General features: G+C 38.5%; 1 protein-coding gene across 21 annotated transcripts in view; it reads left to right on the top strand.

Moving 5' to 3' along the window:
- TNRC6B (trinucleotide repeat containing adaptor 6B) overlaps nucleotides 1–16,407 on the top strand; it is a 148,986-nt gene that overhangs the window by 35,650 nt on the left and 96,929 nt on the right. For 7 of the 21 annotated variants that reach the window (XM_075050843.1, XM_075050846.1, XM_075050845.1 and 4 more), the window contains one exon: nucleotides 7,074–7,141. The exons of the other annotated variants lie outside the window; for them this stretch is intronic. In XM_075050843.1, the coding sequence (XP_074906944.1) occupies nucleotides 7,074–7,141 (68 nt within the window). The remainder of the gene's footprint in view (nucleotides 1–7,073; nucleotides 7,142–16,407) is intronic. 21 annotated transcript variants of the gene reach the window in all.

Genomic DNA, 16,407 nt, shown 5'->3' with positions numbered 1-16,407 from the left:
GTGTTTGCAGCTAAATTGCATTGATTTTTATTAAAAGAAGTTAAATTAAAGATTTAATTAATCTGTTGCTAATGAGTAAAATTTTCCCTGATGCAGTTTGTCCAAAGTGCTTACAGTAAAGCCAGGCAGAGAGGTGACTCAGCTTCCCTTTCATTTGTAGTAGTGATTACATTTCTGTTAGACCTCAAATTGTCTCTGAGATTTCTGACAAGTTCTTCTAACTGCTTGGCATTTTACAGGGCTTCCACCACAGTTAGCAGTAGTGACTAGTGACTAATTGCTTGGATTTTAACGATTACATTGTGTAATTCTACTTAAAGCAAGTATTAGTGAGACAAAGGAAATGGTGATGGCCTGTTTACAGTAGCGCAGTTGGTGCTGATGATTGGGAAGGTACACTGGTGTTAAAGCAGCAGCTGTGACAAAACACCAAATTTATCAGTTTTAAGATGGGCCTGCAGTAGGCTGTGTTAAAATCAGCAGGTAAAGCACTGGAAGTAAATTGCCACAACCTGCAGAAAGCAGCTTTTGACCTTGGCTGGTCCTCACCAGAGTCTAGTTGTATGCCAGATAAGGTTTTCAGCTTGAGATGCTAGTGAATAAAACAAACAAACAGACAAAAACAAAAAAACCCTGACAAAAAACCCAAAACCTTGAGTCTTTATCTCCTGTTCAGTCAGGTGGCTGGCTGCAGTCTTTTTTATAAAATAGAAAAGAAAAAAATAAAAGCCACAGCTATGAAAAGGAACTATGGAACGAGTGGGAAAAGGTAGTGACAGTGGTGCTCTGGTGAAGCTGCATTAGTATGTTTCTCTAACTGGTGAAGACGAAAAGACAAAATACTGTTTAAAATTAATAGCTTTTCATAATAGGTATAGGATTTCTTACAAGCATCTATCTTTCTTCCTGAGAAAATTTTTGGTTTCTCTTGCGCTCAGTTCAGTTTTGGTGGGCTAGGATACCTAATAAAGGTGTCGAATCTTGTTAGGAAAATGTGCTTTCTGACATCAGGATTCAGGAAAGATGAGGCTTTTGCCCTTGAAACTTTCTGGCCCTTCAAAGTGTGGCTGACTTTATCTAGGAACTCCAGATTAGGTTTACTCGGTAATCAAATCCATTCGGGTCTCATTGAAGATATTTTTAGAAAGAGTAGTATGAAACTGTAGTAACAGGTGTTGCACGTCTGGGGGGAAAAAAAAAAGTGTTTCTTATGTCTAAGCTCCTTCTGGTATATTTCATTTACTGAAAACTAAGTATTGAGTGTCTTAATTGTGAATAGCTTTTTTTAAACTTACATAAAATGACTTGTCTTTTATTATTAAGAACATTCAATGTATAAACTTTTGTTAACATTTGGATGTTCACAGGTGCCTGGCTTTTTAAGGAAAAAAAGCTTTGAAATAATAAAATATAGAGTTCAACAACTTGCAGTTGCTTTTTTTTAAAAAAAATGCAAGTTTTCTATTGACTTCCCCCTGCTGTTTAAGAGTCTATTTCTGGTTCCTGCCTCCAGCTGCCAGAATCTTGAAGTCTTCTCCATCGCTTGCCAGGAGAAACAGGTGTGGAGTGCGCTTCCTTTGATTCCTGCTCTGGGAATCAGTGGCTCCCTCTGCAGTCCTTTTAACAGAAACTGAAGTGTCTCAGATGCTCTGCCATTCCACTTTTTCTTCTTTCCTTGGGAGGAATACAATAGGTACAAGAGTTTTGTCTTAACTCTGCCTTCTACTTTTTTTCTACATACTTAGGACAACTCCATTTCCTACGTATGGTGTAAGTCAAGAGAGATGAAAGACTTAGAATATGCCTTTTCAGAACGTTTGCAGTTAACCAGATCTGCTGTGGTTCTTGTATACTGTGTATGGCTGAAACTTAGTGAGGACTCTGGGCTCCAGCTTCCTTAAAAAGAAGACTAAGAGAGTGTTGGATGTGATACAGTGATGATAGAGTGAAGAGAAACTGAGAGACTTGTGGGGAAGAAATGTGCATAGGAATTTTGTAAGAACTGTGGGTGGAGGAGAAAAAGAAGAATATTTTCAGCTAACTGTGGCTGTTATGTGCTGTTCCTCTCTTCAGTTCATCCTCAGGTAGTCACTTAATCAAAAACTTAAAATATCATGTTCTCATCTTTCCTGCAATGGGATGTTACTATTGTCATTGGGAAAATAAGACCTAAATGTTTTGATTTTCAAGTACTTTTTGGATCTCAAAAATAACTCTAATGAATAGATAGCTGGGCCTAAGAACTAATTTTAGGAAAACATAAAAAATGTCTGTGGAATTTTACTGGAGCAGTTTGCTCATTAATTGTTTTCAGAAGGCTGTTTGTCAGATATCTCTTTGAAGTAAGATGAACTACCCAGTAAAGTGACTTTTAAGTGTCAGGGAAAGCTGGAAATGGATATTACTTTATAAGCTTATTCTAGAATTTTTAAAACACTAAATAAATGGTGTAGCATTTTCTAGCAAAAATTCTAAAAACTGCAAATTTCAAAGCAAAAAATACAAATCACTGATCATGAAATTGTTTAACATATGCAGCAAGCAAAAGAAAATTAGAGGCAAGGCTCTGCGAAGAGGGATGCAAAAACTGCTGCACTGCATCAGGCCTGTGGAATGATCTTATATATGTAACTTCCCCTTTCACTTTGTAAAAATGATCTCATTGCCAGAAACATAAAAGCTTGTATTGCTATTGTTTTGTATTCCTCTAATACACAAATAAATCTTCATACATATAGATATCTAAACATAAAATCCACAAGGACTTGTGAAATTCAGTGTTGCAATTTATGTCTGTATAATGAGTAATTTTTTTGTCTGCTTGGAAGTATATTTTCCAAATAACTGTATATGCACTTATGTTGGTTTTTTTTGTGAGCGGGCTAGGTTTTATTTATATTGTGGTAGCAAAGGGGTGACACTTGTTACAACACTGTCAAACTGCTTTTTTTGTGTATGCCTCGGTCATGTGTCATCTTGCATTGAGGGAGATCTGCAGCCCAAATGTTGGATTTTATTAATGTAAAAATCTTCTCTCTGCCTCAGACCTTTCTTTATTCTGAGCTTTCACATGTTAAAGTGTTGCGGAAGGGTTGTGAGCCTTCACTGTCTGTAGTCATAGACAGTATTCTAAAAGAGGACATACCATGGTTCTGCTCCAGTCGTTTCAGGATTTCTTTCTGTATTACTGTGTGGGATTATTTAGTTTTTCTAGGTGGTGGTGTTTTTATTTTTTTTTTGATTATGTAACTTTCTAAGATATTTTTCTTAGACCTTTCCACACTGAAGTGCAGGTTCTTGCTGGATTGGGCATTTGGTAGGGGTTTTTTTTCTCCTGTGTATTACCTCTTGACATTCGACTGATTCTGTTCTTGTGTTCATAGGATTGGTGGGAAATTCAGGTTGGAAGAGACCTCATGAGGTCTCTAGTTTGACCCCTTGCTCAAAGCAGGTCAGCTATGAGGTCAGACCAGGTTACTAGGGATTATATCCAGTCTGGCCTTGGAAACCTTGAAGCAAGGAGGCTACAAAGTTTCTCTGGGCTATCTGTTCCAGTGCTTGACTGTCCTCATGATGAAGATTAGTCACCTTATATCCAGTCTGGAGTTGTTTCAGCTTATGCTTATTGCTTCTTGTCCTGTCACTGTACACCACTGTGGTAAGCCTGACTCCTTGCTGACCTCCTTGTGGATACAGACCAGCTGCTGTTAGGTCTCCCCAAAGCCGTCTCTTCTCCCGGCTGAACAAGCCCAGCTCCCTCAGCCTCTCCTCACAGGGCAAGTGCTCTGGCTCCCTGAGCATCTTGGTGCCCTACTGCATCCACTTTATGGATGTATTTCTTGTACTGGGGGACTCAAAACGAGGTATATTAGACCATATCCGGAATAATAAGCACTGAGCAGAGGTGATAATTGGTTCCCTCATCTACTGGCAAGGCTCTTCTTAATAAAGCCAGGGATGCTGCTGACCTTTCCTGCCAGGTCACACTGCTGGCTCATGATCAGCTTGCTGTCTGCCAAGACCTTTTCCACAGAACTGCTCCCTGGTCAGTCTCCAACCTGTATAGTTGCCAGGGCCTCTCAGGTGCAGGGCTTTGTGTTTGTCCTGTCTGAATTCATAAAGTTCCTGTTGGGTCCATTCCTCCAGCCTGTCTAGGTCCACCTGAACGGCAGCCCTGCCCTTGGACATGCTGACTGAACATCTTCACCCCAGTTAAGTATTATCTTAAAATTCTGACCAGAGTATACCCTACCAGCCCTTCGAGTCATTGGCAAAGTTGTTTAATGGACTTGTCCTAGGGTAGAGCCCTGCAGCACCCCAGGAGCTGGAGGCTGGTATCGATGCAGTGACCATTGTCCTCTGAGCCCGACCAGCCAGCAGTTTCCTATCAGTCAAGTTGTTCATCCATTCTAAAAAAGACTACTTTTTTCCTAGTTCACTAATACTCAATTTCTTGGATTTCCCATGTCCTTTTTTTGTGTCTTGATGCCTTTTATTAGCTTTTTTTAATCAGTGAAGACCTACCGATTAATATTTTTTTTGTGTATTGAACAGTTTCCGTGTTCATGAGTAGTTTCTCACTCTGTGACTAATTTTCTTGGTGAACTTCTCCTGAGAAACTGTGTCATTGCCTTTCTCTAAGTTACATGAAGCCTGGCTCTCTTTTTCCAGTGCTGACATGATTGTACCATGTCGTCTTCAGTTTTTTATAATGCAGATTTTAGTCATTTCAGATACTTCTGCTAACTGTCTGAAGTAGAGCAAGCTGATTAACATTTCTTAAAGAGGATGAGATTTTCTAGTTGCTTTAAAACAGATTGTGCCTGGACCTACAATCTTGTTTCTAGCTCAGGCAACTTGTTCTTAATTATTTGCCCACTTCTCTTTGAAATGGCAATTTTGATAGATAGGCATGCTAGATGATAATGTGTCTGGAACACCTATGACACTAGCATTCTTCATATAAAATTCATATTAAAGCAACAGTTTTATTGGCAGTACTTCAGCAATTGCCTTGTCCTGGTGGTGGTCTACTAGATGTTCCAGTTCTCATTCAAATTTCTTGTTTATGATCTAATAAAATAATTTCCCATTCCTTTCTAAGTTTTTGTTGGTTTTAAAATCATTCACATTTTATACTGAAGTTCTTTATGATCTCTTCTTTTCTACAGCTTCATTAAATTGAATTTCTATTTTATATGGGAATCTTGTTAGTTTAGCCCTATATATGCTGTATGTAGTGCTGCTTTACTCCCAAAGGCTGTATTTCATCTTTCTTCTCAATACTGGCCACAAACTGTCCCCCTGCTTACCATTCATATGAATTGTACTTGTCTCATACCAGCAACAGGCTAAAATACCTCCTGATCTCAGGTTGTGTAAGAGTGACTCTTAAACACTTACCTGCACTCACAGAACCATGCTGTTTTGCGATTAGCCACAAATCTGTAGCTATTTTACCAGTTGTTACACTTGTGTTTTAACATCTGCAACAACAGAATTAGTGGAATGAATAACTTTCTCTTCTGCTAGACAGTTTTGAGTCCAGATATTAGAGCTCTCCAGAATCAGATACAGACTGAGGTACAAATAGGTTTCAGTGTGCCTGATATGGTAGGAATACATGGATAAAAGTATGAGTTATTTACAAAACTAACGCAAAATTTTCTTGCTTTCAAACATTGCTTTTAGATGAAAGTACTGTTTTGACCATGGGTCACATGGGTACATGTTTACAAATGTGAAACTACCTTACATATATTTGACTGACTATCTATGTTCTGGATGTCATTGCCACCTTATAGTTCATCAGTTTCCCAGTTCATTTGTGGTTTTGCTTAGGGCTGTGCCTGTGCAGGCAAATAACGTAATTTCCGTTATCCTTGTTAGATGTCAATATGCAGATAATGTTTTTTTGTCAGTATTTTTGACCTGTCAACAGGATCAAGGTACAAATGACTGAACTTGACTCTTCTAGGGGGAGGGTAGGGCCACAAAGGAAAGTAGCCGCTTGGTTTAGTTTGGGGTTTTTTTTGCTCCTTCAAAGACTAACTAAACCATGTTATCTTTACTGACTGATTAGTACTTCTCTCTTCTTTCCGGTTTAATGTAGTGGATCATGGATTTGCGTGTGATTATGATTTAGTTGCTTTGTTGTATGGCTTACTGAATATTGCAGTGTGGCCTGTTCGCTGGCTTCACATGAAGTAGAGCATTGCTAACTGTATATCTGGATGTTTATATAAAATACTAAGTGCATGTGTTGAATTTTTGTATAAAGAGAAGAATATTTTGCTACCTGTGCAAGAAATTCTGCTGGAATGAAGTAATTAAATGAAGAGTGAGTAATTAATTAATGATCAAATATAATGTAATTCTTCTTTCAGGCCAAAGAAATTACTGAAAATATATGCTAAAACTGTATTTTAAAAGCAAACAATTAAACAGAAAACTTCCTTAGTGCCCTTGGAATCCTTTAACATGTGAGCCAAAGGAAATGCCTACCTTATGTTGTCATTGGAACAGCATCTATTTGAGGTTCCCTTAGGCCTCTTTTACCCTGCTAACTAAGCTACGCGTGTGCAGTGAAAGTCTCTTTTTCATATAAAAGTTATTTTTCACAAGAAGTACTCTGCTTTCACAGCAGTTTCTCTCTGTGGTTAATAAGTTTCTTTGAAAATTCTGATTTTTCTGCAGAGATGTTGGTAGACGTTTTTAATTCCTGCTTTATATGTAAGGAAGAAGTGGTAGAAGCCATACTTTTTCAGAATGACAAAGGAAGTCCATAACAGAGCAAAACTTAGAACCTAGATAATCTGAGTGTTAGTCTTCTGGTATAGCCATTAAATTATTCTTTTTCCCTTGTAAGATTTTTCTGAAAATTGTGCTATAAAATGATACCATAGCGATGGGGTTGGAGATGTACATATGTTGCTAAGAAACTACATGATCTGTTCTGGACCAGCCACTGTGATAAAGTGGCTGTCTTAAGTTGTTGCGTATGGAAAAGGGCCACTTTAGGTGATGTGCGTTTTGCTCCACCGATTTCTGACCTGCAATGCTTGCCTTTGCAGATGGAACATGAGGATTTTGTAATGGAGGGGCATGGCAAGACTCCACCTCCTGGTGAAGAAAACAAACAGTGAGTCACATGTTTATTTAAAAGGGCCTTACCATAGTAAATGGTGTGAAGCACTCTTGTTTAAATGTGCTGGGAGCATTGGTTGTTCGTTTGGTGCTCACCCTTTTGGTTCCTTAAATACCCATATATAATAGTGGATGGTGGCTGAAAAAAAAAAAAAGGCAGGATGTTGACTTGCCTTAAATTTAAAAGCATAGAAATATGCATTGCAATTTCAGAAGGTAAATCAGAAGTTGTTGTAAAGCAATAATCATTCTGGAAGCTTAGCACCAAGGTAGTGAGTTTGTACATGAAGTTTTTATACAGCTCTTCACTGAAATAATGTGAAATACGAGAGAACCAGGGCCTTCCTTTTGGTGTGCATATGGTAGATTGCTCTTCTTTGAAATATGAGCCTTACTTCTTTAGAATGCATTTTAGTGAAGGAATAGAAATTGTAAACAAAATGCTCTTTCAAGGACGAACAATTTAAGATGCTGGTACGCAGCGCTTCAGGGAAAGAAGCTCGAGCAGAGAAGAAAATGACAGATTTCCATTAGCAAAAGGCTTTTTCATATGACTTCAAACTGAAATCCAGTAATGGTTGGGGTTTTTTTTCCCTGGGTTTTTGTTCAGATGGGAAGAAGAGAGCCTTGTCTTAGAAGTATTGCAGTGATGGTTGTCTTCCATATTCTTTTCTTTAGTTAATGCAATGGTAATTCAATTTTGAGATCATAATTAAGTTTTTTTTCCTGACCTGCCTTTTGGAGCAAGACGACAGTCTTTGGGAAATCCATAGCACAGAACTCTTTCCTTTTTTTTTTCTTTCTTTCTTTTTTTCCCCTATGCCTAATTGGGTGTCTCCTCACGAGGAGGAGGAAGTTCTCATTGATCAGCAGTACATTTGTTGCAGAAGGGCTAGGATTTGACTTGGGGTGAAGGTCTTCCTTGCCTTCTAGATAAGCTAGCAACTGCAAGTCCACTGCCCCTGCGACAGTAAGAAACTGTTTCTGAGGTAGCCAAGATGAGTTCAGGGAAGTTCTAGTGCTGAACATGCACATTCTTTCCATCATGGAAGTGAGCCAAACTTCTCAAAGTAATTGCTGCTATTTCTTTCTGTTCAGACTGCCCAACTTACTGTGGAACCAAGAGATACAAAGCTTGTTGAAGTAGAAACTTTCAGAAAGTTCCAGAAGAAAAATCAGTGCAGAAAGAAAAAGTAGATTTCTGATCTTCTGAGTTGTTTCTTTAGATATCTACTAGTATAATGAAACACATTATTGTAGTGAATAATACGAGGGATGTTGTATTGGACTTATAGCCTTGTGTTTGCTGTCTTATTTTAGGTGCAAGTGGAAGCTAGAATTACTTTACAGTTGACCTGATTTCTAATTAGAGCTTTTTCAAGTGCCTTACAACTTATGTTGCCAACAACAAATGCCTCTTCTCCAAAACTGTGGTTATTAGAAAGAGAACATGAGGTTAGTGATATGCAGGACTTTTATTTTTTTTAAATAACAAATTTAGGTTCAGGTGGCATCTGGGATCTTGTCATACAGATCTTGCCCTAAGGAATATCATTCCTAATAATGTTGTTAATATCTTGATAAAAGTCTAAAGGTGCAATTTTGGTAATGCAACTAAGAGATGAAGATACTTGTTTTGTGCAACTGTAGCATAATGCCAGCAAAATTCTATTGTGGGGATCACTCTTAAATTTCAGTCAATCACTTGAATCTTTTTCTATCCACAATTTCAGATTTTCAACTACCTAACATAATTGTCTGCCTTGGTAGAGCTTACCTCTTGCTGTAAGTGACATTGATCTGGCATCTGAGAGAAACAAATAATAATCACACAAAGGATCAGTAATTTAATTCTTAAGTGACTCCAAAAAGCTGCACTGATTTCAAATCTATTGCTGTAGATCTCAAAAGAAAAGAAAAAAATCTGAAATTGCCTCCTAGTATTATTACTTACTTGTATTAGGGATTAGCTGGACATCCTGGAGTGGATCTAGCAAAGGGCCACAGGGAGGGACTAGAGCATCTCACATAGGAGGAGAAGCTGAGAGGTGGGACTGTTTAGGCTTGAGATGAGAAGACTTGGGGGAGGATCTTACCAATGTGTATAGACATACCTGATGAGGGGACTAAGGAAGGCTGAACCAAACTCTTCACAGCGGTGCCTGGTGAAGAGGCAATGGGCATAAACTGAAATACAGGAAACTCCACAAAAACATAAGGGAAAAAAAAGTTGTGGGTGTTTTGGGGTTTTTGGGGGGGCGGTTTTTTTGGTTTTTTTTCTCTTGTGAAATGTGGTCAGACCTTTGGAACAGGTTGTCCCAAAAGGGTGTGCCTTCTTCATCCTGTACGATATTCAAAACCCAGCTGGACACAACCACGAGCAGCCTGCTGTAGTTAACTGTACTTTGAGCAAAGAGGTGGGATTGATGATCTTGGAGATCCCTTCCATCTGCAGTGATTCTGTGATTCTGTGTTTACTGTTGTCCTCCTAGTTGGTTGAAACAAAATTGGAGCTTGTTAATGAAAACTAGATCAGAAATTTGAGTGGAGAATCAGACATTCACTATGGAAATAGCTGCACTAGCTGAAGATGCTTCCTCACCTTTCCAGCTGTTCTTCAGACTTTCCTAGAGTTTACTGCCTCTACAGCTATGCAGATGGGATTATTTTTTTTTGAGTGCTTCTAATTTGCTTTCCTGAGAAGTTGGCCATGTTAATTTAATCACCTTTCATAGGCAGCCTGATCTGGGTAACTGTACTGAGATTGTTGAGGAAGTAAGTATGCAGAAGATACAGTTTCAGCAACTGACCTGCGAGGAAGCTAACTTGCACTGGAGTGCTGGAGCAATCTGCAAGTCTCCTAGGCAAGCCCAGCAATTTCTTAATATTTAACTGGCATTCCAAGGGACTTAAAGTCCCAGAAGTATCTTTTTACTTCTGAGAGACTTTCAGTGGAAGCAGTTAGTTCTTTACCTAGCCCCAGTTTCATGTGAAATTTCCTTTGCTAAAGTACAGCTTCATAATGGATTACAAGGAGCCAGCATTCATGGATGACTTCTGGCACTTTATTTCTGGAACGCAACAGAGTATTTCAACTCAGTTTGACTCGGGGATAAAAACTTGGCATTGCAAGAGTACCTTCTAGGATTAAAAAAAAACCAAAAACAACAAAAAACAAAAAACACAAGACAAAACCTGCTTCAGTCTCACAAACCTTTCTTTTGCTGTACCAAACAGGTCTTTCGGCAGACTTACTGTACTAAAGTTGCAGCATCTTAAGATTTTTTTTTGATTGAACTGTAGATGATGCATGTGTCACAAAACTGTCATGGTTGTGCAGCAGTGAGGGCTGCCACTTACTCTAAAACCTACACTTCAAAAGAAGTGAGTCTGCCTCGGCTACTGGAGCTGATAATGGCCGTCTTGGACCATGCTTCTACTCCAGCAGAGGACCAATGGAGAAATTGTTACTTCTCAGTTTTTAAGTACTCTGTAAATACCTCCCTCCTCTCAGCTCTCTGGTATGTGATATAACTGCTCGTTTGTTACACTTGGCCACATTTTGTTATGTGGCTAATATGTTTGGTAAGAAACCCCTCTCCCTCCCTCCCAAAGGAAAAGTTTGGAGAAAGATCGGTATCATTATGTTTAATTGCAGGTGGACATTTTGTTAGAGGTGTTGTCTCATATTTTCATCCATTATGAAGAGGCTGACCTGAATTGCCATGCTTAGGGAGTAAATATTATCTCCCCCCAAATACTTACATTTTACATGGCAGTAGCTTCTTGCTGCCTTACCAATTGTAATAGGGCTTTTACTTTTTCACTGCTAGAGCAAAGATTAACAGGCAAGAAACAATCAAACTTCTGTTGATGAGCAGAGAGCAGCTTGTCTTTGTACCTTCTTTAGGGGTAGGAAAAAAAAAATACTACTCAAGTCCTTAAATTGAGGTTGTGCTCCTAGTTCTAGCAGTATTAATTAGCAACTCTGCCTAATAAATTATCACCTGCTGTCACCACCAGAAACTTAAGCATCTTGATCTATTAGTGAAAAGGATTGTGTAATGAAAAACTACTCCTTTTTATAAGAAAAACGTAAATGTTTTACTATTCCTGACTGACACACAGAGAAGTCTGTTTGACAGTAGCTATTTGGACAAAAAGTGAGCCAAGTTCATACTCATGTTTACTAGCAAGGTAAGCCAACCTATTACTGCTGCCTGAAGTAACTCAGCTGGCTATTCCCCACCTGCAGTTTTGTAGTAATGGGAGAGAAAATTCTTCAACTATCTTGGCAATTTGTACATCTGGAAGTGATTCATATTGCAAGAAAGCAAAACAAGATAATTTCCATAATTCACAGTGTCATTGGTTAGACCTACTGGATAGCCTTTTCTCTGGATTGATAGTTTAATGTATAGATTCTGATGCAAGAGTTTTTAATGGCACCCTCCAAAATTGCAGTAATGCCAGGAAGATACTGCAACCAGTGAGAATCACAAAATTGTTTTAAATTTGGTAATGATCTCTTACATTATTCTTTGACATTTCGGCAGGAATATTCAGTGTCTTCCTGGATTTGTGTGACACAATTAAAAGAAAGTAGTAGCTAAGATGGTCTAAGCTGGAAACAGGAATCATAGCCTAATAAAATAATCCAAGTTGGAAAGAACTTCTGAAAGTCATCTCATCCAATCCCATGCTCAAAGGAGGGCCAGATTTGAAGGTTAGGTCTAACTTTTAAGTTGTGACAGGCTTCTTAGGATTATTCTAGAGCCTTTCTGGGCTATCTGTTGCAATGTTGATCACCCTCACAGGGAAGAAAATTTCCTAATATTCAGTAAGACTTTCCCTTGTTGCAATTTATGTCCATTGCCTTTTGTCTTCAGTGTGCATGTGTGAAAGTCTGGCTCAGTCTTCATTAAAACTTACTTCTATGTTTGCTTACACAGCAGAATTATCCCCCTATCTCCACCCCCACCCTGTTTAGTTTTGTCATTTTAAAACTAAGTGAAACAAGCTCTATGAGCCTTTCCTTGTACTTCAAATTAAGAGTCCAGTTAACAGACCAGTCTTCCTTTGTTTTCAGCAGCCTGCCAATATTGGGTGCATGTGTAAATATCACTGCCACAGTGGCATAAAACAACCAATCTTACTCTTTCATAGTGGTGCTGAAAACTAAAAAGGCTGCAGTGGTATATCCTGAAGATGTCTGCTTTGGTTGTTGAGGATGCCAGTCATTGTTATGAAGTACTACTGTATTCTTTTAAAGGGTTTCTTTAATGTTAAAATCCCATGAAGGACCCTAGCCATAGCTTCTGTCCCTGCAGCATAAAACACTGTTCTTACCAAATTTAAAGTAAACAGTTAGCTAAATGCTTGCATAACAGGGCTTTTGTTTGATGTTTTAAAGGACATTCCATATTACAGAAGGTATTGAGATTTGTCTTGAGTACCATCGCACTGTTTTGAATTTACTGACAGTACCAACCTAAGCAGAAGGGGTTTTTTCCCTGAAGATTCATGCTGAGATTTTCAAAGTAGCCTCCAAATCCTAATTCAGATTATCAACTCAGATTTGGGGTACCTACCTAAATTCTGTTGAAATTCTTGGCAAGTTATGTCTTTCCTTGAAAACATCAACAGTTATGTTCAAAAGTAAAGGCGTAACTGATTTTTCATTGCTGATTGTTCTATGTGTGTGTAGAATAAGTAGCCCATTAGAGAAATGTCCCCAAACACCGAAGTCCTCTGTCCAACATCCTAACAAGCCACCACAGAAACATGTGGCCATACCAGATGCTTTTGTCATGGGGTATTGCAGTTCTGTCAGTATGTCAGAATATGCTTCAGTCCCAGTGATTAATTCAGGCTAGCTCTGAGTAGGAGGGTTCTAACTTTGAAATTTCTTCTATGTCCTTGGAGATTTGAAAGGATATTTGAGGGTGCAAGACCATTAGACTATAACTTAAGATGAAATGGGTCCAACTAAGGTTCATATCGTAGATGTCTTTTTACTCCCTGCAGTGGAGTGAGTGGCAGGACAAGTTTGCATTTGAAGGCAACTCTACCTGTGTACATAAGGGGGCCCTGAGGCATAGAGAAAAGAATTGCCCTTTGTTGTGCAACTGAGTGGGTAGAAATGGATGAGACAGCAGAGAATTCTGTTATCTGTAGAGGCAGCTGTGTTTCAGCCATAAGACTGGTAAGTCAATAATGTTGCTGGCTTGCACCCTTTACAATACAGTACTTCCAAACAATGTAACAAAAATATGCAGAATTTATACTTAAGCACTTTAAAATGCCAAAAGTTCCATCAGTTCTCTTCCATAATTTACCAGTTTAATATTATACTTAAATCTTTTGAAATTTTTGTACGTATTAGAGGTGTTACACACAGGAAAACTCTAGTCTGAGTATTCTAAGTAAAATAATTTAAAACTAGGCATTCACTTCTGCAAGTTAGTCCTGAAAATATTTCTGGTTGTCATTTCATGGTTTTTAAGATTCCCCATTTCACCTCCTCAGTGATTTTTTTTTTCCACTTTCAAACCATAAATTAGGAGGTAGCAAAACATATAGCACCGTATATTTTGTTTTGTCATGAACAGATACAGGCTTTCCATGTACCTCAGCTAACCTACACCATTAGCATACTGTTATTTTGCAAGTAGTTTCTCAATATGCGGAAAACCAGAAGCCAGATGACTTTGGCGGGGGGCGGGGGGGAGCTATGGGAGATTGCACAGAAAAAAGTCAACTGTGGAAGTTAAGTTTCCACTTTCTATCCCAATGTGTTTAACCTACAATGCTGCTGAATACTGAGAGAGGAAAAGATTTGTGGACAGTGCACATTCTAAGTGTGAATACTTTGGCGCTTCTTTTCCCTAGGATTTTATAGTGCTTTCTTCTAGATATCTTGTGGTAAGAACAGGCTAGTTTGTTTGGGTTCTACTCTCTCCCCCCCACCCTGCCAAGATCTGTTGGTCCTGCGTAGGAAGTGCACAAAGCCTGCTTCTGAATTTGCAGTCTCATCTGATCAAGAAACTTCTTTACATTTATTGTCTTTCCAAAACAAGACAAAAGTATGTTTTCCATTCTAGCATGCTTGCTTTATAAATATGGTATTGCAAAATAACCAGAGTAGCATCACATATTATCCTTGATACCATTGGTTTCTCTAATTACTACAGTTAGTAGTAATTCTGATTGCTAGCAAAAAGGAGGGTATTCTGATTTACCGCTGTCTTAAAGAGCTTACTCTACTTTGAAGGAGAGAGTATTTGCATACTGACCAAATTCCTAAAATCCCAGAGCCTTTTTATTTCAGACACCACTGCCCCCTCCATCTCCTGACCTCTAGCCCCTTTCCAGGAAGCTAGCTATCTACTAGACACTCTATTGACATCTCAAGTTCATTGTCCAAGAATTCTTTTTTTAGGTCTGGTTGATTGGTGGCTGTTCCCTCTCCCAAGCTGCCACTTCCTCGGGAGCTGCCTGAGGTAACTGTGCTCTGATGTATCGTTTATATGGATGGCTGGACATTGCTCTCTTTTCAGCATTTCATTGCTATTTAGATGGCAACTGTTGGATGACATCTTACATGGGAGTGAGATAACAGACTTAAAGAACAGCAAACAAAATCATTTAAGGGCTGCTAATAATTTTGAGCCCTGTCTAAAGTAGTGTTTAGTCTATATTCTTAATGTAAAAATATATTTTAATCTAGACAAATTTCTGCAGTCTCTGCACCAGGTTAGTGCCACGTGTTTTGTTTTGCTAAGGATTAACTTTTTGGATGGTTAGCACATGTCAGTGGCATCATAATGTGTATGAATTACAGTCCTAAAACTTACTTTTTTTTCCCCTTTTGCATCCAATTTAAGCTGCTTAGTGCTTTTTTTCCCTGTTTCGTTCTCTCCAATGAATAAATACATTCATCAAGTCTTTGGTATTTTTTGTGTGTACACATAGATGAATGCTTGATTCTTCCTTTCAAGGAGATGAAGAGGAAAAGGAGAAAAAAAAGTCTAATGGTTGTATGTTATGTTAGAGTTTGTGCTGTCTTGTTTCCTTTGTCCAGAAAACAGAAATTTTGGTGACTATCCACTATGGCTTAGTGGCTTAGAGATACCACAAGTTAAATGATAAGAAAGGTAAATAGTCTTAAAGTCCAAGAACTTGGTTCTAAGTTGTAGATCCCATCTAGACCCTTCAGGGAGTGACCATTATTGGTTAAAGAAGGGGAGGGAAGGAAAAAAAGCAAGCTTTTAATTCCATGTAGACGATATGACTTACTTTGTATGACTAAAAATACTGTGCTCTGTGGTCAACATGGTATGAATTAAAACTTGTTTACAGAGATATTTTGGAGCTTTTAAGCTGCATTGCTCCTCTGGCATGCTGTGATTGGGAGGGCTGGTTATGATTTATTTACTCCTACCTAGATAGATGGAATTTGCAGAACTCTTTGCCCTTCATCGAAGTTGATCGTATTTGGGGGTCATACTGTTTTTAGGTTAGTGCTATGCATTTGAATATTTGTAACGGCTACAGCTTGCAGAATTTTCTGCATGGATAGCTAGCTGTTCCTTTCCTGACATTTCAAACTGAAGGGCTGTACATGAAGGCAAATTACTTAGGGAAGATGTTCAAGTCACTTGGAAAGATCAGTTTACAGATTTTTGCAGCAATAAATAGTGCTTTTGTTAGAAAAATGATTCAAATTAGGGAAATCTTCTCTTACAGTAATCCACTGAATATGCATTCCTTTTGTATTCTGCTTTTACTTTGGGTTTGGGGTTTTTTTTTTTATTTATTTAACTTAGCATATTATGGTTCCTTTAATGAGAACAAAGGAAAATGGGTTGGTGCCAGCTCCAACCAAGATGCCAGAAATTCCTTTGCTTAGAGGTTTCCGGGCCAGTGATTGAACTCCCCGTGCTAAAACTAAAGGCAAGTTCGACAAATTTGTAGAGAGGTACTGGTCTATCTCACCATAAATAAATGTAAAAAAAATAAAAAATTTAAAAAACAGTATAGCTCCATTTTAGGTGGGGAAAAAAAGGGGGGTGGGGGGGAAGGATTAGAATAAGACTAACTCTTTCAGTCAAAAAAGTATTCCTTGTCTTTTGTGAGGCCTCCCGTAAGTATTTGTAAGAAATCTGCTTTGCAGGAGCAGGCTAAACCAAAGTGAGGAGAGTATACTGAATTTCAGTCAAAGCATGTCTAAAGGCTCCATATAAAGAAGGGGTCCTGTTG

The sequence above is a fragment of the Buteo buteo genome, chromosome 19, assembly GCF_964188355.1.
Source record: "Buteo buteo chromosome 19, bButBut1.hap1.1, whole genome shotgun sequence".
Classification (NCBI taxonomy): domain Eukaryota; kingdom Metazoa; phylum Chordata; class Aves; order Accipitriformes; family Accipitridae; genus Buteo; species Buteo buteo.
The sequence above is the reverse complement of the archived record's forward strand: the minus strand, read 5'-3'. Positions and strand labels throughout refer to the sequence as shown.